Source organism: Felis catus, chromosome D2 (genome assembly GCF_018350175.1).
Source record: "Felis catus isolate Fca126 chromosome D2, F.catus_Fca126_mat1.0, whole genome shotgun sequence".
NCBI lineage: Eukaryota > Metazoa > Chordata > Mammalia > Carnivora > Felidae > Felis > Felis catus.
This window is the reverse complement of record NC_058378.1, coordinates 39,727,661-39,752,103: the sequence shown is the minus strand read 5'-3', so window position 1 is coordinate 39,752,103 and position 24,443 is coordinate 39,727,661. Positions and strand designations below refer to the sequence as shown.

Below are 24,443 nucleotides of genomic sequence, written 5' to 3'. Positions count from 1 at the left end.
ACTGCACCTTTTCAACAATGGTCTCAATGAAATAGGAGACCTGACAGTTACAAGGCCTTGCTGCAAAGGCAGTAGAGCCAGAAAAACAGAACCACCGTGTGAGGCCTCGGGAGGGAGAGGCCAAAGGGACGCCTTTCGCAGCCCTCTGTCCACAAACTCAGGGCACACTTACCAAAGGGGAGGGGGCTCTTTTCCCCAGAGCTCCTCTGACAGTCTGCTTACACTACTCCTCCTTGCTCACGGCCTTGCAACTCAGTCGGCATAGAGATGGTCTTTGTTGACACTCTTCCCAGTGCTAAGCACACAGTAGGTGCTCAGGAAATATTTCTTGACTTAATCAGTGAGGGCCCTGGCGCGTGCTAGCTTAGACAAGAGCCCAAGCTCCCGTCCATCTGTCAGTGCCCAGTCTGGTACTTACTGCTTCAACCAACGTTTGGTGAGGCTTCCCCTGCCCAGCACTGCCCAACATAAATTAAAACAGAACCTGGGAGACGCTAGCAGAGCGCTGTGCCCAAACCACTAGGCCTGGGAAGACCGCAATGGCTCCGCAATGGCGTAGGTCGGAAGGCTTCCCGGAGGTGGGAGCGCCTGAGCTGGTTCTGATAGGAACCAAGCAGAGGTCACCGGCACTCGCAAAGGTGCGAAGCTGTGAAAACATCGGGGCCGTCGAACTACCGCGATTGTCTCCTCTGGCTGGGGGCTGTAGGGGTTTCCCGCCCTTGGGGGACAGGTCTCTCCCAGGGAGCGCGGGCCTGTCCGCCGCTCCACTCCTCCTCTCGGCCTCCCGCTCCTCCCAGCCTCCAGGTTGCAAAGTCTCGGCTCACCTACGGCGGCGCTCCCCCATCTGCGTGGCGCCCCCGCCACACCCCGCGCGCGCCTTCTGCGCCCCAGTCTCGCGCACGCTCCTCTCCGCCGCGAGCTCGCTCCCCCGCCCACCAGCCCGCTGGCGCCCGGACTCACCCAACCTGGGAGCCCCCGCTCACTGCCGCGCGCGCCCCGCGCCCCGCGCCGGGGGCCCTTCCCCGCGGCAGCGCGCCTTCTCGCGTCCCGAGGCGCGCGCTCGTTGCCTAGCGACGGGAGATGCCTAGCGACTTTGAGTGCGCGGGCGCCGCCCAGACCTGTTGCTGGCGCTTGGCTGGGGTCCCGCGCGCGCGGTGGTTCGGGCCGTTGGACCTTGTGAGTGGTGTGGGGCTCAGGCGACGCCTGGGCTCCCCGAGCAGAGCGAGGTTAGTGCAGCGCCTGGGGGCGGCCGCCGTTGCTACAGCCTCCTCCTCCGCCTCTTACTTTCCCTCCCCTCCCCCTCAACCCCGCTGGCGGCACTGCGCCGCCGGGTGGAGAGGACTGGAAACTCTACCCGGGTCCCTCCTTTCTCACTAGGCCGGCCGGCTTTCTCCTAAGCATGGGCAAAAGGACTTCTTTGTACTTCTTGTGACAACTTCTACGGGCTTGAGGTAACTGTTTCTGTGCGAAAGAGCTTTCTTCTATTGCGCCGATGCGCCCGTTGGTGTTTATGATAAGTAACATTCCTTGCAAGAACCTGTGTATGGGTATTGTCATTTCGTGGACAGGAAACATGCCAAGCGAGGTAGCAGATGTTACCTGGGTTCTGCTAAGCCATGCCCATAGATCCGAGACTGACCCTCCATTGGGAGCCGCTCTTAGGCCAGAGGTTTCTTCCTTGGGGACATGGTCCCTTTCCCATGTATTTTCAGGAATCTGTTGCCTGTTTTGTGTTACTCCACTTCAGATGACGTTGACCTGTCAATGTAGTTATTTTTGTCCTTAGAGTATATCCCACGGAAGAAGCACAGTGAAGATACCGTGTCTCAAACTACCTGTAATACTGTCATTCTCTCTGTATGGTTAAGACACCCATGCCAGCTCGATAGGGAATTAGGCTCATTTGTGCCAGTTTTTAGAGTTTAAGTTTTTATGGCTGCACTTATGTACGCATATACACATTCCTTTCTCCACTGCTGTTGTTAATGCAAAACATACTATGTACAGTTTTTGCACCTTGCTTTTTTTTTTTCTCCCAGTGTCCTGGAGGTCACTCCCTATTTTAGAGACCTTCCTCGTGTCTTTTATATGCACAGTAATTCATTGTGTTGCTGTATTTCGTCAGTCCCTTAATGAAGAAGTTTTGGATACAGTTGCAGTTTGACTATTCTAAATAACGGTGCAAAATAACTATGTGTATATATCATCACTCCATATTTTTGCAAGATAGGATCCCCAGAAGTGAGACTGATAGTTCAAAGGGTAAATATCTGTTTAATTCTCTAGATATTGCTAAATTCCTCTCCATGGGGACTATACCATTTTGTACGCTCACCACCATCAAATGAGAGAGAAGAGGTGGGGCTTATGGATGAACCTCAGGAGGTTGTTGTTTCTGAAATTTTAGGCGGAATGTTAGGTGCATCTGTCCAGGGACAGGACCAGACATGCTGGCATTCTCTGCTCTATAATTGCTCATGTCTGACATATAGGCACACAGTATATATTTGTTGAACAATGATTATATCTCATTAGATTCTCAGAAGAGACTGGACGCCGTGAGGGTAATTTGAGGGTGATTAGTTTTTTCAAAGCACCTGAGATGCAGTTGTTGCTACATTTCTTTCCTTCCCCTGTTCCTTCCTTCCTTCCTTCCTCCTTCGTTCCTTCTCTCTCTTTCTCTCTCTCTCTTCTCTCTTTTAAATCTGGTCTAAGATTGGGGCACCTGGGTGGCTCAGTCGGTTATGCTCTGACTTCGGCTCAGGTCATGATCTCACGGTTCGTGGGTTCTGTATGCATCGGGCTCTGTACTTATAGCTCAGAGCCTGGAGCCTGCTTCCAATTCGGTGTCTCCCTCTCTCCCTCCCCTGCTCATGCTCTGTCTCTCTCTCAAAAAAAATTAAATCTGGTCTAAGATTATTCCTGTCCATCTTCATAACTGAATAGACTGGGACATTATTGGGAGAATGGAGAAACTCGTTCACTTGCCTCCATGGGAAACCGGCGTGTCTGCCCTGTGATTAAAACACACTCCTTGAGGAGCTGGAGGAGTTTGTCTTCTAGAGGGAGGACGGCCATGCGCGTACACAGATGATTCTCAGGTTGTATGACAGGTGCTGTGTGAGTTGCTTGGAGAAGGAAGAATTTCTTTACGGTGCTTGGGAAGGCTCAGGGAATGAGAGATGACCTACATCATGCGGGTGAGGAGAGACATTTCCCAGGCTGGGAGATGGCGAGGAATCATTATGCACAACAGTCCTAGAGACTGAAGTGTGCAAGGTGTGACTGGCAGCATGGCAGAATGTTCAGTATAGTCAGAGCCCAGGATGTGCTGGTGGCAGAGGAGATGTCTGGAGGTGAGCGGGCAAAGAAATTGGGGCCAAAGCATGAGGAGCCTCTTATGCTATCTTTTGAAGGTTGAATTCTTTTTATTCTTTGTCCTTAGAGATTCATGGACTTCTGTGGTCTCTTGAGGTGGAGTATTGTGATGTTTTCTAAAACGGACCCCCATGGCTTGGGAGGAACATCTTAGTCATGAAGGTAGTGGCTCTGGAATGAAGATTTGGGTATGAATCCCATCTCCACCATATGGATTTATGCTCCTTGTGTCTGGGCTTCCTCATCCACACAGTGGGGATAAATAATACCGATTTTTTACCCATGTTGTGAGGATTAAGTGACACATGCATTGCTTGGCGTATAGTCAGCTCCCAACGACAGTAACCCTTTTTCTTTTTTTGTCGTTGTTTTGTTGTTGCTGTTTAGTTTCTGTATCATTTATTTCTGCTTTAATCTTTATTATTTCTTTCCTTTTGCTGGTTGGGGGTTTTGTTTGTTGCTCTTCTCTGACTCCTGGACTCGAAAGCCCTTCAGGATTTTGAGAGCGCGTCTTAGTGTTAGTCGTAGTGACATCTGTGGAGCCTTTTTTGGAAACTGTGAGAAGTTTCCCCGGAGCCAGCTTTTTTGTGTCATCCCTGACGGGGGGGGGGGGGGGGGGGGGTGCGCCCACGACTGGTGACAGGATGTAATGCTTTGTTGGCCTCGCCAGACTCTACTTTCTACTTTTATTGTGCCTTACTGAACATTTCCTGCATTAATGCAAAAACATTTACCTTTTAGAGGTTAGGGGTGAGAAATGGAGTCGACATATCTTCAAAAGTGCCTTGGGACGTGTCTAACTCAAGGTCTTGCAGAAGTGGCGAGAATTCGCCCAGTGGATCCAATAGAATATTTAGCATTGTGGATTTACAAATACAAGGAAAATGTGACCATGGAGCAGCTGGTAAGTGGGGACCTTCTTGTAGAAAATTAGAAGAGTGAGGGATGCCCCAGTTGGTTGAGTGTCCAACTAGGTCACGATCTCATGATTCCTGAGATCTAGCCCTGCGTCTGGTGGGCTCTGAGCTGACAGCGTGGAGCCTGCTTGGGATTCTCTCTCTTCCTCTCTCTCTCTGCCCCTCTCCTGCTCCTGCTCACATGCACACTTGCATGTGCTGTCTCTCAAAATAAATAAATAAGCATTAAAAAACAGTAGAAGAGTCAAATAATTGGTCTGATTTGCTTTTTTAAAAAGTTCAAGTGTTCTTTCTTTCTGTTTATAAAAATAGCATGTTTATTATAGAACAACTTGGACAATATCAAAAACATAAACAAATACCCAGAGAAGACCTCTTTCTTCTAGTCTTTTTTCTATACATTTTCTATACGTTTGTAGTTTTTCTTTTTACATAATCGTGAACATACCCACTGTATAATTTTAATTTTATGCTCTTTGTTCAAGTAAAACACACATTTCCCCAAATTGTTACACATTTTCCACACGGGTGAAGTAAAATTTGCTTACCCTTTCCCCATTGTTGGTGACTAACATGCTTTCAAGATTGTTTTCACAAATTGTTTTATCTCCACTTAGTCACTTGATATTATTTTTGAACACTGCTAGAGACAGAAGGAAATGGCCAGCCTGGAGCGTGAGAGAGAACTGGCTTTGATAGAGCAGGAAATGATGGAGAGGCTCAAAGCAGAGGAGCTCCTGATTCAGCAGGTGAGACAAGCGTGGGGGTTCAGGGGTGACTGGAATCAGTGGGGTCAGCCTCAGTGTGGTGCGACCCAAATGGCAAAAAACTCCCCATCGCTAGTCAGTTAGGAATGGCTTTCTTCTCTCTTCATGTTTCTGTGTTTCTGTATCTACACCTTCTTTGCTAGAGAAGCAGCAGCAGCTGGGGCAGGAGGAAACCCAGGGAGTGTGTTCTCATGGAAGCCAAGGGGAGAGAGCGTCTCAGTGAGACGCGAGGAGTCAATTGCTGGTTGAGCGAGAGCAAGACTGTGAAGTGCTCATTCAAGGCCACTGGTGACCTTGATGGGAGCAGTGTGTTGGGGAGGGGGGAGGATAACAGAGGAGACGGTAAGTGAAGGTAATGCTTTCAAGGAGATTTTCAAGGAGGGAGGCTGGGTTTTTTTTAGGAGCAGAAGGGAAGGGAGTGGTTGACGTTAAGAAATGGGGAGAGGATAGTCTGGGTACACGTGGGTGTATAGGTTTTGTGGCACAAAGTTGAAAGCAGTTTCTGAATGACTCTTTCTTCTTTATGAAGTAGAGACCATGATCATCTTCCAAGAATGGGGCGATGAAGTGGAAGGTGTGGGAAGAGTGGTGAGGGTTTGAAATGGTGGCTTTGGAGGATGTTACAGTTGACCGGGAAACTTAGCATTGCTTGGTGGCATGGAGTACCCTGTTAGAGTTAGAGACCAGGCGTTTATAATGTTGCCAGTTGGTTTGGTTTTATGATTATGGGTTTTCTCCACTTAGGCCAGATATTTGAGTGAAGATGTGGAAGGGGCAGACCCCTTGACTGGAGTAGGTTTGGGGTAACGGGATTAGGGAGCTGAAGATGTTGGTAAGAGAACGGTTTAAGGGATGAGTCCTGGAGTGTAAACAAGATAGGGAAAGTTCCAGAGTGGCTTCTGGACCGATTTAATTTATGAAGAGCCTCTGAACTAAATTTAGGTTATCCTTACCATTCTACCACGTAGTACTTTAACTCTAGAGTCTCGAGTCACAGCTACACATTTGCGAAAGGGAAAGAAGCCCGTGATTTGGGTGTGTGGATAAGAAGGAGAGTATAGACACGGCAAATAGTTTCTCTGCCTAAACTCTCATACCTGATACTTGGGTAGAACATTCTAGGCACCTTAGACAGACATGGCTATTGAAAACTTTACTGCTTCCGAATCTTCTTTTTATCTAATCATTTGGCTAATTCCTATCAGGAGGTGGCAGAGCATTGAGTTGGGTGTCAAACGATCATCCAAATGGGTGAGTGTCTGCTGTAGTTGCCCCAACTTTCGAGAAGCTGCCCTTGTTCTACAGCCAGTGTCTGCCCCCTTCTATCAGAATAAGGAGAACCTCTCAGCAGTTCTCCTTCCCCAAGGCAGTTACGTCACAAATGTAGAGGCACTTAACGTTCTTTGACTCATCCGCTTTGTCTTACTTAGATCCAAGTTGGCAGTACTAGAAATCAAACACTCCTCTTGCGGTATCCTGTTGACCAGCGTGAAGTGATCCGCTGTGCATTAAACCCTGAGCATTGTATGGGGAATGGAAGATAACAGTAATAGTCTCCAGAAGATTCTATGACCAGTTAATGAAATAGCTTGGTGGGCAGAAATAGATGACACGAGGAAAAGAAGCACGTGGGTCGGGAGGAGGGAGCACCAGAGAAGAGCTTGGGAGAGAGTGAGACCGAGATGCAAAGAAACATAGAGGCGCTCGGAGTCCATTGGATCAAGTGAGCTTGGGCTTCGGGACTCTGGTCACTTCCCTGCTCTCACAATTAGTGCTACTGATTTTTAAGCACTCTCCAGTAAACCCCGGGCCCTTGTGAACTGGGAAGTATTTTTACTGCCATTTTCTACTTAAGAGCTTACTGAGGAGGTATAAAAGCTGGTCTGTCTGTCTGTTTGTTTTATTTTTTGAATACCTTTTCTAATGGTTTTACTCATGTGTGAAGAAGGGAATTAGGTTTTGAAATTTTCCCGAAAATGTTACACTGGTTCTGATGACCAATGTGGTTGGTATTTGCCAAGTACATTTTGCATTGTTGTTGAGAGATTAGTTATCTCACTTCCTCTGCGAATATCTGCAAGTGGATTGAATGATGTGTTCTTGCACTTCGGCTACCTACCCCATCACTTTTTTTTTTTTTTAAATGTTTTTTTTTTTCACCCATCACTTTTATCCTAGTGTGCACGATACAAAATTACCAAGAAATTCCCTTCAACGACCTTTCGTAAATAAATATTAACTCCTGTTTATTATCTCTTTATTTGTCAAAATGTATTATTTTTAAAAGATGTGTTTTAAAAGCATAGCTTTAAAGTGCTCTTGGGGCACCTGGGTGGCTCAGTCGGTTAGGCGTCCGACTTCAGCTCAAGCCATGATCTCGCGGTCCGTGAGTTCGAGCCCTGCGTCGGGCTCTGTGCTGACAGCTCAGGGCCTGGAGCCTGTTTCAGATTCTGTGTCTCCCTCTCTCTCTCTGACCCTCTCCTGTTCATGCTCTGTTTCTGTCTCAAAAATAAATAAATGTTAAAAAAATTTTTAAAGTGCTCTTAATGGGATATGTATGTATTATGGAGTATTATGTAGACATAGCAAGAGAGAACAAATTTCCACAAATGTTGTGTCAATGAAATAAAATAAAAAAATAAATAAAATTGACTGCAAAATATAACTTTCTTTTTGGAATCCGGCTTACTACTTGGAAGACTTAAATTATTTTTTAAAGATAATATTTCACTTAGTTGGAGTTCAGAGTTAATGTTCCTTATCATCAAAATTGATTGAAAATATTTATCTGTGAATGCTGATCTGTAATGAGATTTTAGTATTCCATCTTTGAAAATAGCTTAGAGATGCTTCCTGCCAAATACTGATTATCAGTCCATGTGCATATAATTTTGACCACATGTATCTCCTGGAATGCATTTGTAGAATTCTGTTAGATTTTTATCTTGTTTTGCCTTTTGGCATGTCATTACCTTGTAGATTAATCACTTCCAATTGAAGGTTGGTAAAAGCTTCTCAATCACACAGTTAAATGGATTTGGGGATATGGAAATTTAATTTGCACTTAAATCAAGGCCAAAAAAAAAAAAAACCCAACAAAACTCTGGATCTATAGTTTGAGATTGGGAAATATACCTGCTGCAGATTTGTGTGGGGATGGGGGTCTAGTTTCTTGTTTTAGATTTTGCCTGCATGGGAAGTGAATAAGGCAGCTTGACATGGTGATTCAAACATTAGGTGTTGTTGAAATGTCTGTCCTGCAGGGCTAAATTTTTACATGTTAGTGCTGTTTCACCTTGTATGTTTAGTTTGAATCGATTTAAAAACATTATTAGGTCCGTAGCAAAAGCTTATTTCCAAAGCCATTTACGGTTTGATAATAGTGACTGAACATGATTCTTCTCATTCAGAAAAATTTCAATCTTGGTCCTGAGCCCCAAAGTTCACACTAAACTGTTACCGTGTTTTCATTTCATGATACATGGCCAGTATAGAAAATTCAAATTTCCGCTTCACGGTGAAGCCGTGGAACTGCTGTGTGGTAGGGCAAGCCTAGATTTATTCGGTTTCCGCTCCTGACACAAATTCACAGAACTGATGATGGGCACGCTCGTAAGGGTGAAGGAAAGGTGCTGCTGGTCCCACTGGCTCAAGAGCACATGACGCTTCCTGCAGAGCACCTGCTGGTGGGCAATACGGCCACGACTCATAGGCTCTCCATGCTGTGTTTTCACAAGCTTGGTAAACGTGTCCAACTAAGCCTCTTTCCGTTCACCATTGGTTGTAACACATCTTAGCAGGTTTCGCTGCTGGTTGTACTGAATTAATGTTTCTCGACTTCTTTGAAAATATTCTTGCCCGTAGTTGTCCCATGAAGACTGTTCATAGAGGCTGATCTTTCAGTCACTTCAGACTCAGCCCTGGGGCGCCTGGGTGGCTCAGTCGGTTGAGCGTCTTACTCTTGGTTCCAGCTCGGGTCGTGATCCCAGGGTCATGGGATCAAGCCCGAGTCAGGCTCTGAGCTGAGCATGGAGCCTGCTGAAGATTCTCTCTCTCTCCCTCTCCCCTGTCTCTCTCTCCAAAAAACAAAACAAAACAAAAACCCTCAGCCTTGATTCCAGTAAACAGTAACCCCTGAGCAGTGTTGGGAACATTAGTCTATCCATCAGGAGCCAAGGAAAATCGCTCAAAATAATTCGCCTTGTTTTTAATTGCCTGTTGATGTTGCTCCCAAAGCCATCAACTCTTTGAGCAACTGTTTCACCAAAATCTTAATGTAAGTCCCCCCCCCCCACCCCCTGCCCCCAGGACACTGAAATCAAAACACGTCATTAAATCATCATTGGTAAGTGAGCGTCTTTGCTTCGCTAACAAAGGAACCACTTGGGAACTTGCTTCCATTGCAGTCTCATTTCTATTTTTAATTTTTTGTGAAGAAATCCTGTGATGAAGTAATTCTGCTTAAATTTTCTAATACTTCTGACCTTTGTTTTCATGTGGGCTGAGAATATTGTGATGACATGTGCTTAGTCTGGTAGTATTGCATTCTTTTTTTTTTTTTTTTTTTTTTACAAAATGTGCCCTTTTATTTTACTTTTTAAAATTTACATCCAAATTAGTTAGCATACAGTGCAACAATGACTTCAGGAGTAGATTCCTTAGTGCCCCTTACCCATTTAGCCCATCCCCCCTCCCACACACCTTCCAGTAACCCTCTGTTTGTTCTCCATATTTGTGAGTCTCTTATGCTTTGTCCCCTCCCTGCTTTTATATTATTTTTGCTTCCCTTCCCTTATGTTCATCTGTTCTGTCTCTTAAAGCCCTCATGTGAGTAAAGTCATAGGATATTTGTCTTTCTCTGACTGACTAATTTCACTTAGCATGATACCCTCCAGTTCCATCCACATAGTCGCAGATGGCAAGATTTCATTCTTTTTGATTGCCGAGTAGTACTCCATTCTATAGATATACCACATCTTCTTTATCCATTCATTCATTGATGGACATTTGGGCTCCTTCCGTACTTTGGCTATTGTTGATAGTGCTGCTATAAACATGGGGGTGCACATGTCCCTTTGAAACAGCACACCTGTATCCCTTGGATAAATGCCTAGTAGTGCAATTGCTGGGTCGTAAGGTAGTTCTATTTTTAGTTTTTTGAGGAACCTCCATACTGTTTTCCAGAGTGGCTGCACCAGCTTGCATTCTGAGTATTGCATTCTTTTAATAAAGTATCACTGCTTCGTAAACACCATACTTTGCCATTTAATTTGATAATAAAATAATCCACTCTCCACTGTATCTTCAAAGAGCAACATTCCAAATCCACATCTTTTCTTGTTTTGACATGATGGGTGTGCAGTGTTTTAAAAAATGTCATGGTGTGGTGATACCATGCCACTCCAAGAACTGTTGAGATAAAATGGCATGACTGTGATTTGTAGTGTGCTGAGCAGAGCACAAAATGATGAGAGTGCCACCTATGGTCCCTGTTGCAACTACCCAGCCGCCGTTCTGCAAAACCAGTCACAGACAATAAGTAAGCAAATGAACCTGGCAGTGTTTCAACAAAACTTTTGTTTATAGGCACCGAAACTTGAATTTTCTGTAATTTCCATGCATTGCGAAATATTATTCTTTCAGTATTTTTCAGCCATTTAAAACTGTAAAACCTTTCTTAGCTCATGGACTGGACAATACAGGACTGGGTTCAGATGTGGCCCACAGAATTTAGTTTGGTGACCCCTATTCTAGTGTGGCATGTCTGTTGAGTTGGAACCAAATACGCTGTTGATTATCTGTGGTTTCAGATAATATACTTAAGGTTTTCTCATCCACTCTTCTGTAACCAAGGTTTGGCTATTTGAAGACGTATCTATGGATGAAGAGATTTTATCTGAAAAAAAGTACGACAATCTCATTTGTTGCTCTAAGAAGAACAGAGAAAATAACATGATTTTGTGCAGATTGTTCTTTTCTGCAAATTAGCAATTAAGGAAGCTTCCTTTTTTATGTTAGACTTCAGGAAATATTTGTAAAAGCTAAAGTATTAGGCGGCTGTGATCATTTATTCTCGTAAGCGTCTGAAATTTACGTAGGTATAAACTTAATTATCCTGGGACATTTCAGAGTGATTAGAGTTAATTCCTGGCAGTTGATCTGACTTTAACATGACTTATTTATTTCTGAATATTCAGCAACAGCTGGCATTCCAGCTGGAGTTGGAAATGCAAGAAAAAGAGAGACAAAGAGTAGAAGAACTACACAGAGCTCAGGAACAATTAGAGAAGGTAATTTGAAGTTTTATACCTGCCCGCTTTATTTAAAACCTCTTAGAACCCTCAAACTGTTTCTTCCAGCTGTTATAATGTGGGATTCATAGACGTGCTACACATTAGCTGTGTGACTGACACAAGTCTTATAACCTTGTTAGTCTCCTTTTGCCTTTTTTGAAAAATAAGAATAACAAGATATCACTAGCACTATCTTACTGGTTTGTCATGAGGATCAGCCAAGACCGTATATGTGAAACTGCTTTGTGAGCAGTAGAGTTCTCTCTTGGGGATGTTAGCAACACGTTAGTCAAGGCACAGTTGTCCTTGACTATGGTAGCTGATGTTGAAGGTTAAGTTCTTTGTAACGTTGAGGGTGTTCTGATCTCTGAGATAGTCGCATATTTCTTCCTCGTGTTAGATGTGTTATCAACAATATTTTTACGTTTCAAAATATTTTTATATGGCTGTTTCATGTCTTTCATTCAATTACGCAGGGACTTATGCTAAAAAATCTGTTTCGGGGCGCCTGGGTGGCTCAGTTGGTTGGGCGTCTGACTTCAGCTCAGGTCATGATCTCACAGTTCGTGAGTTCCAGCCCCACGTCGGGCTCTGTGCTTACAGCTCAGAGCCTGGAGCCTGCTTGGGATTCTGTGTCTCCCTCTCTCTCTGCCCCTCCCCTGCTCATGCTCTGTCTCTGTCTCAAAAATAAATAAAAAACATTAAAAAAATAATTAAAAAAAAAAGTCTGTTTCCATTGACTGTCTGTATAATGTCAGACCTCTAGTTTGGCCAATGTTCCCTGGGATCCAAAATGTGTGTGTCACATAGACCAAACTTCTGAAGGACTGAGTTATGCCTTTCAACTGGATATTTTATATTCTATGTTTATAACCAGCCTCGATTTATTCCACAATTAAAATGAAAAATAGAAGTAGGTTTCATTGAATGTGTCTATTCATGGCTTAGATGAGAACATCATTATTTAGAGCACTTTTTTGAAAGGTGGAAGAATGGATTGAAATCAAAAATGAGATTCTTAAAAAGATAAATTAAGGGGCACCTGGTGGCTTAGTCAGTTAAGTGTCAGGCACTTGATCTCAGCTCTCAGGGCTGAGTTCAAGCTCCTCATTGGGCTACGTGTTGGGCATGGAGCCTACTTAAAAAAATAAAATACTAAGATAAAACACAAACAAAAAAGATAAATTCAAAACCCTATACATAGTCTGAAAACACAGGTAGTTAACAAAAACACAGATGCTGATGTAATCTCAGTCTGAATGTTGGAGGGCATGTGGTTATACATGCATGTGCACACACACACATAAATACATGGGGACGTTGGGGCGCCTGGGTGGCTCAGTCGGTTGAGCGGCTGACTTCGGTTCAGGTCATGATCTTGCTGTCCGTGAGTTCAAGCCCCGCGTCGGGCTCTGTGCTGACAGCTCAGAGCCTGGAGCCTGTTTCCCCTCCCCCGTCCATGCTCTGTCTCTCTCTGTCTCAAAAATAAATAAACGTTAAAAAATTTTTTTTAAATACATGGGGACGTATATCCCCTTTCTCTCTGGTGAGGATTCAGTGATGTCAAATGGAAGGAAAGTTTTTGTTTTGTCACTGGTCACCCTGACTAATAATTTGGCTTTCAGTTTAATGTCTCAGATCATTTCATTTTTTAAAGAGTCGTGTTCAATTATAAATAAAACATGGTTTTCTATTAGTGTCAAGTGTTAAATGAGACTGTGAGCTGCAGTTTTGTACTAAATGTATTCAGGTCACCCTTTTAAAAGTGATGACATGTTTGCTCTTAAACTGATCGTAGCACTATGTAAAAATAAACCTTCTTGAACATTAAACATGGAATCAAAATGGAAAGTATATTCAAATATTTTTCTTCATTTTTATATATTGTAGGAGATGGCAATGAGTATAGAAAACATACCTACGAGTGAAGATAGTTCACATTCAGAGGTGAGAAGGAAACATCATTCTGTGTCACGTGAAATGAATGAGTGTCCTGGGGGGCAAAGCTTAACTTTGATGCATTAGGAGCTAAACTTTTTAATAAGGAAATTATCAAACTTGATAGTCCAAGTATGTGTTCTAGTAACAACAGTTCACAAGTACAGTGTTCTTTAGAGCAAAATCTCAAAATGGATAAAAATTGGACTTTTGGTTTGTGTTTGTATTTTTTATTTTTTTTAAATCTAATTTATTGTCAAATTGGCTAACATACAGTGTGTGCAGTGTGCTCTTGGTTTTGGGGGTAGATTCCCATGATTTATGTCTTACATACAACACCCAGTGCTCATCCCAACAAGTGCCCTCCTCAATGCCCATCACCCATTTTTAAAAACTGAATGTATGGGGCGCCTGGGTGGCGCAGTTGGTTAAGCGTCCGACTTCAGCCAGGTCACGATCTCGCGGTCCGTGGGTTCGAGCCCCGCGCCAGGCTCTGGGCTGATGGCTCAGAGCCTGGAGCCTGTTTCCGATTCTGTGTCTCCCTCTCTCTCTGCCCCTCCCCCGTTCATGCTCTGTCTCTCTCTGTCCCAAAAATAAATAAATGTTGAAAAAAAAATTAAAAAAAAATAAATAAAAACCAGAATGTCATGAGATATTTATTGACCATATGTTTACTTCCAATGATACATGTTAATTTTCTGTATTAAATTAAATTTCTTAAATTTAAGTAAGTCTTAGCATTTATCTCTAGAATTCTCTCTCCATTAACAGGTGTTGGTTCATTCCATTAATTAATGACACTGAATTTGGATGTTGTAATTCAGAAATCTCCTACCAAAATCAAAGAAAATTAACGTATTCGTTTTGAACTCATCTAATATTAGAAATGAATTTTAATGATTGTAGGATATAACACCAGACTCAGGCAAAACGCTAGCTGAAATTAGCGATCGATATGGGGCACCTAACCTGAGCAGAGTGGAAGAACTTGATGAGCCAATGCTATCTGATGTAAGTATCCTTAAGAAAGTGTTTTGTGAAAAACAGATTTGTTTGTTTGTTTTGTTTTACTCTGGGAAAGCCTAGTGCCTGTGAGGCCTGGGTTGGATGGCAAATGGGCCCTTACTGTCATAGAAAGAAACCAGTTCCCCGAGTGCTGACCACATTCCCAATCGGCCTTCTGCCCTTTTGTGGACCCGTGCTGCTGGCCACCAGGGGCAGGCTGGGCGCAGGTCTGGCTCCTTGCAAATGTGTCAGCACTGATGGGAAAGTAGCTGGAAGCTGGAGCTGAGGTCATGGTGTGCCATATGCAGGTGTGCCATCAGAGGGTGATGTATATATATTTTGGAGTTAGGCTTTGAAAATCTCAAAATCTCTTCAAGATATAGATTTAAAATCATTTGGTGAAATACATAATCTTTAAGTTAAATGTTGGGGGCCAGCTTATTGTTTCTCAGGAGCAAACACTGGAATGAAATAAATATCCTAATGAAAGTGCATGCTTTTACAGTATATAAGTACACATGCTTGTTTAATAAACACATAGTGTTTTCTAGGTACCAGGCATGGTGCCTGATGTTGTTGTGAATAAAACAGTTTTTTTTTTCTTTTTTTTTTTTTACCTTGTCTAGGGGGGAAATAGGCGATTGGATAAGCAATTGATAGTCATTGTTAGAGGGAACAAGTGGTTTATTGCCCAGAGCAATAGGCTTTGAGAATGAACAAGGGAGCTATTAATCTAAGCCAGACCTGTGGGTATAGACCAGGACTGTCCTGGCAGAGGATGTATTTAGTGACCTAACCATGCGCACTGACAAAATGGGACAGCCAGCCCAGCGGAGGAGCCCTGTCAGGGAAGGCTTCCTGAAGGAAGTTGGTGACTGATTGCTGGGGGTGCGAGGGGGAGGATGTGAGAGTACAAGACAGCTAGAGACCTGACAGGGGAGAGTTGGGGGTGTGAGGCAGGGAGGAGGAGAGACCACGCAGGGGAGGGAACAGGAAGCAGGCTGTGAAAGGCCTGGTAATTTGTGCCCAGAAGCTGTAGATTTTATCCTAAAGACAATGGAGGCTGATGCTATCAGCCCTGCATTTTAAATTTTTTTTTCAACGTGTATTTATTTTTGAGACAGAGAGAGAGCATGAACGGGGGAGGGGCAGAGAGAGAGGGAGACACAGAATCAGAAACAGGCTCCAGGCTCTGAGCCATCAGCCCAGAGCCCGACGCGGGGCTCGAACTCCCGGACCGCGAGATCGTGACCTGGCTGAAGTCGGACGCTTAACCGACTGCGCCACCCAGGCGCCCCAGCCCTGCATTTTAGAAAAGCTCTCTGGCAGCAGCATGGAGGGGAGGATGGAGAGAGAGAGGTGAGGACACCCGATGCAGTAATTGAGAGAGAGATGGCATTGGTGGCCTATTCACAAGGGGGAACTGGAAGGGCTTGGTGCTAATCAGTTAGTAGAGATGTTCCATTAAATGTCTGCTGTGTTTTGGGACCACGCAGGGAGGTAGCGAAGACAAATGCACAGAACAGATGGGGCTCCTGCCCTCGGGGTGGGGTGGCGCGTGGCGTGGGCCAAGGGCACCTAAGAGGACAGACCTAGCCTGGATGAGTCTTCCTGAGGAAATGAAACTTAAGGGGTTAGTCTGAGCTCAGCCCAGCAGACAGGGAGAGCAAGACACTCCCACAGAACGGAATGGCCCAGCTCAGACGCTGGTTGGGTTGTGCGGAGCTTGGAGATGGTGCAACTCCAAGCTGGAGAAGTGGCTAATGGCCACATCACACTGTGCTCTGTATGGCAAGTGCAGTGGGATTCACTGAAAGCGTTTATGTGAGGACTGGAGCTGTGGCTTTAGAGGGGAGAGAGAGGATTTGAGTGGGCATGCGTGGAAAAGAGAGACCACTTAGGCCGTTTTATAATTGTCCAGATGCAGGATGACCAGGGCTAGGATCAGGGTGTAGACAGCAGAGATGGGGAGAACCCAGTGGATTTGATATTGGCTGGGAGGATAAGGGACAGAAGAAAGTCGAGGTGATGCCCAGGTTTCTGCCATGGGCAACCAACCGGACTCAGAGCTTAGCCATTTGTTGAGGTGAGGAACGTAAGAAGAGGAAGTAGGTTTTGTGAAAATGATGGCTTCCGTTGTGGACATGTTGAGTCTCAGGTGACCCTGAGATACGCAGATGTAAGTGGCCAAAGACCAGTTGATGTGCGGTACAGGTTCAGAGGACAAGAGAGATGTCCAGGCAGGAGATAGGAACATAGCAGTCATGGCATACGAGCTAGGTGAAGCTAGGAGAGGGAGTCGGGTACCTAGGAGAACGTGCAGAATGTGTAGGATGGGGCTCAGGCACATCCATTACACATTCCATCATTTAAGGGGTGGACACAGGAGGAGGACCCCTACAAGAATGGTAGGGATAACAGTAAGAAAGGGGGGAGGGGAGCAAGAGAAGGAGAAGAAAGGATGGGTTGATAAACACTGTGCTTGAGAACACCGTTGTTATCATGCTGAGTTTGGATCTTACTTGAACTAGTTCGAAAACTATCGAAAAGCTTCATTTACATAGTCACATAGAATTGACCCCAACTCTGATTTCTTTGGATTGTACCTTTTCACAATTCTGATTGTATTAAAGTATATTTACTTTTTATTCTGCTTTTAGGTTGCATTAAACATTGATCAAGATTTGTAAGATCAACCAACCCAAGAGCAATACATTTTTCTGCTTGTTTCAAGTTTCAAAACATGAGGTTCCCAACTGTATTTTTTTCCTCCAAACCTGAAGTCTGCTTTTTTTTTTTTTTTCTCTAAAGACAGCTTTATAAATGGGCTTTCAAGGGTAGCCTTAACAGGTTGTTTTGGATTCTCCGATGCAACTGGTTGTTTGTAGGATTCCTCAGAGAGCAAGAGAGAGAGTTTGCCCAAGCAACCGGAAGGTGCAAATGGGAGATGAGCTGAAAAGACTGTGTGTGTGTGTGTGTGTGTGTGTGTGCGCGCGCGCGCGCGTGTGTGAGAACAAGATTGCCCGAGGTGAAGGTTATGGTCTGTGAAGAGTGAAAGGGGCTGCCACTGTGCAGGACTTGGGAGTGTTCGACATGCCTTAGATCTGAGCTCCCCCCTGGAAGTGGACTGTGAGGATTTCTCCAGTTTGCTCGGCAGTGATACTTTGTAGGACCATTAATCCACGCTTACTGATAGGGCTGGATGGGGAAGGATGCCAAGTTCTGGGGTACCAAGACCCAGCATTTCTTCTGGATCAACCAGTGTGGGCAGACATTCTGGTGATACTGTTGGAGAGACGCTCTCGCTGGACACAGGCCATGCAGGGGGCTTCCTTGGGTGGGCACTGGGTGGTCCATGGGCCCTGACTGCTCTCCTGGCCCCTTGGAAGTTTCACACCCAACCTTGAACTTTAGGGAGAACTTTGCTTCCTTTTTAAAATTCTTCCAAATCTAAGTCTTTATTCTGAATCCTTTCTGTTATTTAAGGAAGGGTATAGGCATGGAAACATAAATGCCAGGAAGAGGATTCTTAAATAAAATTTTAGGGGCTCCCTGGTGGCTCAGTAAGTTAAGCATCCGACTTCGGCTCAGGTCATGATCTCATGGTTTGTGAGTTCAAGCCCCAGTGTCGGACTCTGTGCAGACAGCTCAGAGCCTGGAGCCTGCTTCAGCCTCTCTCTGCCCGCCCCCCCTTGCACTCTGTCTCTCTCTCTCAAATATAAATAAACATTAACACAATTATATAAAAAATAAATTAATTAAAAATTTAAAAGATCTGCTTTTGGTCATCATATATATTTCCTGAGGCAATGAGAACAGAACAGCCTAGTTGCTTAAATGGGAAGAGAGAAAGGGGGAAAAATAATGGGGAAAGCACTGGTTTCATTAAAAAGAAATGTTATCTCGTCGTATCAGTTCTGTATATTCTTTAGAAAGAAGTCCCAGGTACCCTGGAGAGATGGTTTCCAGGTCAGTTGGGCCACCAGGCACTGTGTCCCCAGCATGGATGACCTGTCTCAGTCTGCCAGGCAGGTGTCTAAGGCAGCGAGAGAGCACGTGTCCCCCCGCCCCCCAGCCTGGGCCTGTGAGGGCACCCCCGTGGAGGGCTGGGGGTGGAAGGGCGGGCTCAGGGGGCCCTTGGGCTCAGCGCAGCCCAGGCAGTCTGGTGCTGGGGCTTGACAGCAAGAGTCTGTGAGTGTCTGCTAGTCGCGGGGTGAATCACTGTGGCTCTGGGACACAGGGTAGCCCTCTTGGAAGCATCCCCAGCCAGATCTGGGCATAAGAGGGAGGAGGTAGAACGGGGTGAAAAAGGAGATGACGCTTTTTTTTCTCTCAACCTTCTTCTACGCCAAGTAATTTTGGATGAGATGTGAATTCTATCTTCTTGGGTGTTGGATATTTTTATCCCTGTAAATATTTGTGAGCTTTGTTTCTGGATGCCGTTAAGGTACTCGGGAATAATTTGATCCTTTCCGGTCTTGCTTTCAAGAAGCTTTGTTAGGTGGGACCAGAGAAGAATTGAGTCTAGGGCAAGTTTTGTCCCACCATTAAGGCCACACACTCTAGGGACACTGCCCCATGTTGAGTGAATTATGAGAACTGTCACTTTGGCTGTGGAAAGAGACACTATCTTCACTGTATTTTTAGACCACTTTACTGAGGTATGGTTGACAGAAAGGTAACTTATTCCCAGCTCTCTTTGAGAGAGCTCGTGTGCCCTCCAGTCATCTGAGAGTTTCTTTCCTTGGCTTCTTATCACTTCTTCCTCCGCATGCATTTATTACTCAGCTGAAGACTCAGGGGGACCCTCTGGAGGTACCCCTGGACTCTGGGCTCTGAGACCACTGGGCTTCACCCACAAGGCAGAGCGCTGATGCGGTTGCAGGGAACACTGTTTCCCGTTCCTCAGAGGTCTTTGTCCTCTGTTGCCTCAGGTTCACTGTCCCAACAGCTGTTGTTTCGCACCAAGCGGTGCTGGTTTTTCATCGTTTCACAGGCGAGGGCAAGGCCTGTCTCTGTCGGTCCACCTTCGCCTGAAACCAGAGTTCAGATGCCACAGACATTTTCTCATGAAAATCCCTGTTCCTTTGCTTCTTCAACTTGCCTAATTTGGCGAAATTTAGTGTGGTTACTTTCTGAGAAGAATTTAGGGGGTTTGGGAAGTATCGAATGGCTTGTGTCTCTTAACCTGCTTGGAACCAGGCCGAAAGGGCCAAGCGGGAATCAAGGAATCAACTTTACAGATGCTAAAAGGCCACCAGAGAGGGCAGGACACCAGGCCAAAGCTGAGTATCCTGTTCCTCCTGGCTAGTTTGAAGAGAAGCCGCTGGAGAATAATAGTTCTGTGTCAGCTGAAGAGCCCGCCTGATCTGCTTCTCACGCGGAGGACCGAAGCACGGTGGGGCTGTGGCTGGTCCTGATCCCCGAGACCTTCAGGAGTGAGAGGTCGAGAGGCCAGGTTGAGCGTGGGGCCTTTACCCAGACCCATTCACCCATCTCCTGAAAGAAGGAAGAGAAGAGGGTGCAGAAATTGCCTGGCTCCCTGTTCTGCCACACGCTTCTCTCCTGGGAAATGACACTTCTCAGTATTATTTTGCCTGACGTAAGTGACCAAAAACCCTGACCTGGAAACAGGCTGACACCCTTGATGCAAGTGGCTTAATGGATCAAATGATCTCGTCTCCCACGAGAAGTCCAGAGAATGGGCAGGCCGCAGACGCAATGGGTCAGGGCTCCGGCACCCTCTCTCTTGGCTCTGCCTTTCTGGTCTCCACCGGTCTCATCCTTGGGCTCTTCCCAGTGTGGCTGCCGTCAATAATTCCAGGTGCTATATTCAGCCATGACAGCACCTCATGGAAGAAGAGGGGAGAGTCCGCCTGGTGTTTTTATTTATATTCCTAGAAACTCCCCGGCAGACTTGCCTTTCCGTCTCACTGATTATGATTGCATTCTACATTTATTCTCTCCAATTTCATTCACAAGGAAGATAAGGAATCATTACACTGTCGTCTTACTGATTCATTAGTTTATAGATTCATCTATTTTCAATCTATGTCAAAGGGTCATAAGTAGTCACCAGGGTGGCATAAGTGTGGCCCCTAGAGAACCAAATCTAAGTGCCATCTCTGCAGTTAACATGAACCTGAGAATGAGCGCCTCTAAAATTTTGCTATGGGGAACTCTGATTGCCTTGCCCTCCTCCTGGCCCTGCCATTTACCATGGGGAATAAGAATAGGGCATGACCTTTGCCCTACAGCACTTTTGGGTCAAGTACAGCTTGTGTGCACATATAATAGGAACTAAGTACCTGGTGCAAATAGAAGCTAAGAATTTAGGGGAATGAGATTGGAGCAAGCTTCATGAAAGCGAGAACATTTCCAAAGGAACCTTAAAGGAGAGGTAAGTTTTCAGTGGGTGAAATTCATGGAAATGAGAAGGAAACTGGGCCAAAGACAGATGGGTAGGAACCTGACTGGGGAGGGTCTGAACACCAGCCTCCAAAGTCTGTACTTGACGCCGGGGAGGGATGTGTGGAAAGACCCAGGATGGCCTTTCAGGACTTTTCACAGTTTCCTTTCAGGATGTGGAAGTGAAATTGAGATCATGTGGCTAAGGGCACGGATTTTGGTAAGGAAAGGAAAAAGACTGAGGTGATCTTCTGGAGAAGTTTGGTGACGAAGAGAGAGCGACTGGAGAATGTAGCAGGATTGAGCAGGGATGCTCTCCTTGGAAATGAGGCTTTGCTTGTACTCTGGCAATAGGAAACAGGAAAGTTGGTGAGCCCAGAAGTAGAGACTGAAGGTGTGGCTCAGGAGGGTTGGAGCAGGGATCCAGGAGTACTAAGTGTGGGTCAAAACTGACAAGAGGGAGGAGAGCACTTCTGAAATTATGTTTTCCCCCCAGGAGGGGGAAAATGTAGAGAGAGACATTTTAAGTGAAGGGGATGAACATTTGAGGGTAGTGGAGCAGCGCACACAGTCTAGGATTCTCTACTTCTGATCCTTTTGGTAAAGAAGGAGAGAAGGGCAGAGGCTGGTCAGGTACATGAGTGAGGATGCATTTAAAACATGTTTTGGTGGTGGCTCAGTCGGTTAAGCGTCCAGCTTTGGCTCAGGTCATGATCTCGCGGTCCGTGGGTTCGAGCCCCGCGTCGGGCTCTGTGCTGACAGCTCAGAGCCTGGAGCCTGTTTCACGTTCTGTGTCTCCCTCTTTCTCTGACCCTCCCCTGTTCATGCTCTCTCTCTGTCTCAAAAATAAATAAATGTTAAAAAAATTAAAAAAAAACCGAACATGTGCTGGGGACTATCGACAATAGTCAAATTGTGGAAAGAGCCCAAATGTCCATCAACTGATGAATGGTTAAAGATGTGGTGTGTGTGTGTATATATATATATATAGGAATATTACTCAGCTATCAAAAAGAGTGACATCTTGCCATTTGCAACAACATGGATGGAACTAGAGTGTATTTAATGCTAAGCAAAATAAGTCAGAGAAATATAAATATCCTATGATTTCATTCATATGGGGAATTAAGAAACAAAGCAGGTGAACATAGGGGAAGGGAAGGAAAAATAAGATAAAAACAGAGAGGGAGACAAACCATAAGAGACTTAAATACAGAGAACAAACTGGGGGTTGCTTGTGGGGTGTTGGGTGGAGAGATGGGCTAAATGGATGATGGGCATTGAGGAGGGCACTTGGGGGATGAGCACTGGATGTTATATGTAAGTGATGAATCACTACATTGTATTCCTGAAATCATTATAACCCTATATATTAACTAACTTGGATTTCAATTTAAGTAAAAAGGAAGAAAGAAATGAATAAACAGCATGAAGTGAGGAAGTGGGTACAGATTTATGAAAAAGATTCTCTAATGCGTGTTAAAATCATTTGGATGGAGTGGTGAAGCTATTAAAATATAAACATTTCTGGGTCTCAGTCTTAGAAGTTCTAGTTTTAGCAAAAGTTCTTAGTTTTAGCAAAAACCAGAAATGTGCATTTTAAAGAGCATCCCAGTTTTAATAAAGGCTGGACTATATTTAAAAAATTGGCAATGAAAAAGAGGAAAGGTAATGGAGGAGAAGCCTTTCGGCTGGGGGGTGGGGGGCAAACACCTTGTAATTTTAAACTTGCTTCCCCTAGAAAGCTTCTTCCCTGTGGCAATAACGTGTCACCCAGCCAATACAAAGACCAGCCTACTTAATAGTTGTTCTTTTCATTGTAAATTGTATAATTGCCTTTTGGTATCATTGCCTTTTGGGTGTCTTGACCTAATATATCCTAGGGCCTGATGACCCTTGGATAAACTGAACGTTGATATTTTAGCCTTTAATGAGTATCTATTGTTTAATGCTTAAAAAAAAATTAAAAAATAAATAAATAAATAAAACATCTGCCAGGGGAATGGACCACAGAATTAATGTTGGATAACTCTTTGGGCCCAATGGAAGTTCATTCAGTCAAAAACCCTTGATAGGGGTGCCTGGGTGGCTCAGTCAGCTAAGCGTCTGACTTTGGCTCAACTCATGATCTCGCGGTCGGTGTGTTCGAGCCCTGTATCGGCCTCTGTGCCGAGAGCTCAGAGCCTGGAGCCTGCTTTGGATTCTGTGTCTCCCAATCTCTCTCTGCCCCTCCGCCCCTCTCAAAAGTAAATAAACATTAAAAAAATAAATAAAAAAGCACTTAATAGATGCTTACTCTCTGCCTCAGTTTCCGCATCTGGATAATAAGTAATAGTGCCTGCCTCTTAGTATTGCTCTGAAGATGAAGTGACTCAATGCATGTGAAGTTTTCATAGGGGTGCCTAGCCCTTAGTAAGCACTCAACAGGTAGTGAAGTTGTTGCTGCTGCTGTCTTACCTGCCAGGTACTGTGCTAGGTAAGTGGAGTCTGCATTAGAGCTCTTCAGTCCTATTCCCCAGTGCCCCATAACAAACTCAAGGGTAGAACAGCATCCATGGGTAAAGCACGCTAGAATTGAGGATTGGCAGACTGTCACAAGACCGGCGGGATCTGAAGTCAAGTGCGAGCAGCAGTGGAGTGTGTGGCTACCATGTTCACCATTAGCTGGGTGTCAGCACTTGGCTCTAGGCAAAGAGGTAAGTGGCATTGTTCAAAGCAGATTCCCAGCCAGGGAAAGGTGGTGATGGGGGGCGGCGGTGCTCAAGGTAGGCGAGGAGACAAGAAGGGGCATAACTCATGGGAGGCGTCTGCAAGAGTTTGGCCCAGCCAAGCAGTCAGTGTTTAGGAAGGCTGTGGCCCTTACAAAGAACTTGACCATAAATTAGGAACAGGGTCAATGCCCATTGTCCAGCTTTGATCCCAACTGGAAGGACTGGGGCAAGACAGAAGGGGGCTTGTGACTGGGTGGGAAGGCTTGAAATTGGTGGAGAGGGGAGAGGACTAACAGGGAGCACTTATTAATGCTGGAGGCTCTATCAGGAGTTCTTGGGACTGTGGGTATGAGCTTGTGTTTGAATGTGTGGAGGAATGAAGTTTCAGAAAGTAACTACTCAGAGTTGTTCACTAATGAGCCTTGGAGCTGGCCTTACTGCCCCATGCGGTTTGACAGAACAACTGAATGTGTGTGGGATACTAAGAGCATTAGAAAATAGCCTTGTCTAAAATAGAGTTGACTCTAGTTTCTTAGTAGCTTTTCCCCTTCCTCATTTCTTCAGCACGATAGGTAGCTTTGTTACTAACCAAGTGCCCAATCTAGAAGGTGGGAGTCATCCTTGACCCTCCGTGCTTCTTCGAGCCCAATACAGGGAGGCTGATACCGGCTCCTTTTTCTCGCATGTTCCACAGCCACAGGTGATCGGTTTCTTAGCCAAAATATAAGAGATCGTTGTATAACACATTGTATAACACATTGTTCAGAGTCCTGTGCCAGCTACCTCCAGATTAAAGATTGTAAGGGCTTATCCCAATTGCAATCAATGGCCATTCACCCTTTATCTAATTCTTCTCATTTCCACAGATCCCTCTGAGCTGGCTTCCCTCTGAGGACTGTGCTAGTTTCTGAGAACACAAACCAGCGTGAGAGGCGGTCAGTACCATTGAAATGCACTCTTCCAGATGGCGGGCAAAGGCGCAAGCAAGCAGATAAATCAGGACACAAGCTCCAAAGGGCCAGTTTG

The 24,443-nt window shown here is 45.1% G+C and overlaps 1 protein-coding gene across 8 annotated transcripts; it reads left to right on the top strand.

The window, feature by feature from the left end:
- The first annotated feature begins 1,079 nt into the window (after positions 1 to 1,079).
- DYDC1 (DPY30 domain containing 1) lies at positions 1,080 to 24,443 on the top strand. 8 transcript variants are annotated; one of them, XM_019813392.3, is made up of 9 exons: positions 1,095 to 1,226; positions 1,378 to 1,451; positions 3,446 to 3,540; positions 4,120 to 4,282; positions 4,943 to 5,044; positions 11,260 to 11,352; positions 13,246 to 13,302; positions 14,200 to 14,304; positions 24,284 to 24,443. In XM_019813392.3, exons 4-9 carry the CDS (start codon positions 4,136 to 4,138, stop codon positions 24,326 to 24,328), a joined length of 549 nt encoding a protein of 182 aa, XP_019668951.1. In that variant the 5' UTR covers positions 1,095 to 1,226; positions 1,378 to 1,451; positions 3,446 to 3,540; positions 4,120 to 4,135; the 3' UTR covers positions 24,329 to 24,443. The 8 variants fall into 8 exon arrangements, with proteins under 8 accessions (XP_019668955.1, XP_019668954.1, XP_019668951.1 ...); XM_019813395.3 differs by lacking the exon at positions 1,378 to 1,451 and having other exon boundaries at positions 1,088 to 1,226; XM_019813393.3 differs by lacking the exon at positions 3,446 to 3,540.

Coding starts and splice junctions, on each gene's coding strand:
- DYDC1 (XM_019813396.3), top strand. CDS start 4,136: ATGGAGTCGACATATCTTCAAAAGTGCCTTGGGACGTGTCTAACTCAA. Junction 4,283..4,942: donor ATGTGACCATGGAGCAGCTG/GTAAGTGGGGAC, acceptor GAACACTGCTAG/AGACAGAAGGAAATGGCCAG. Junction 13,303..14,199: donor AAGATAGTTCACATTCAGAG/GTGAGAAGGAAA, acceptor TAATGATTGTAG/GATATAACACCAGACTCAGG.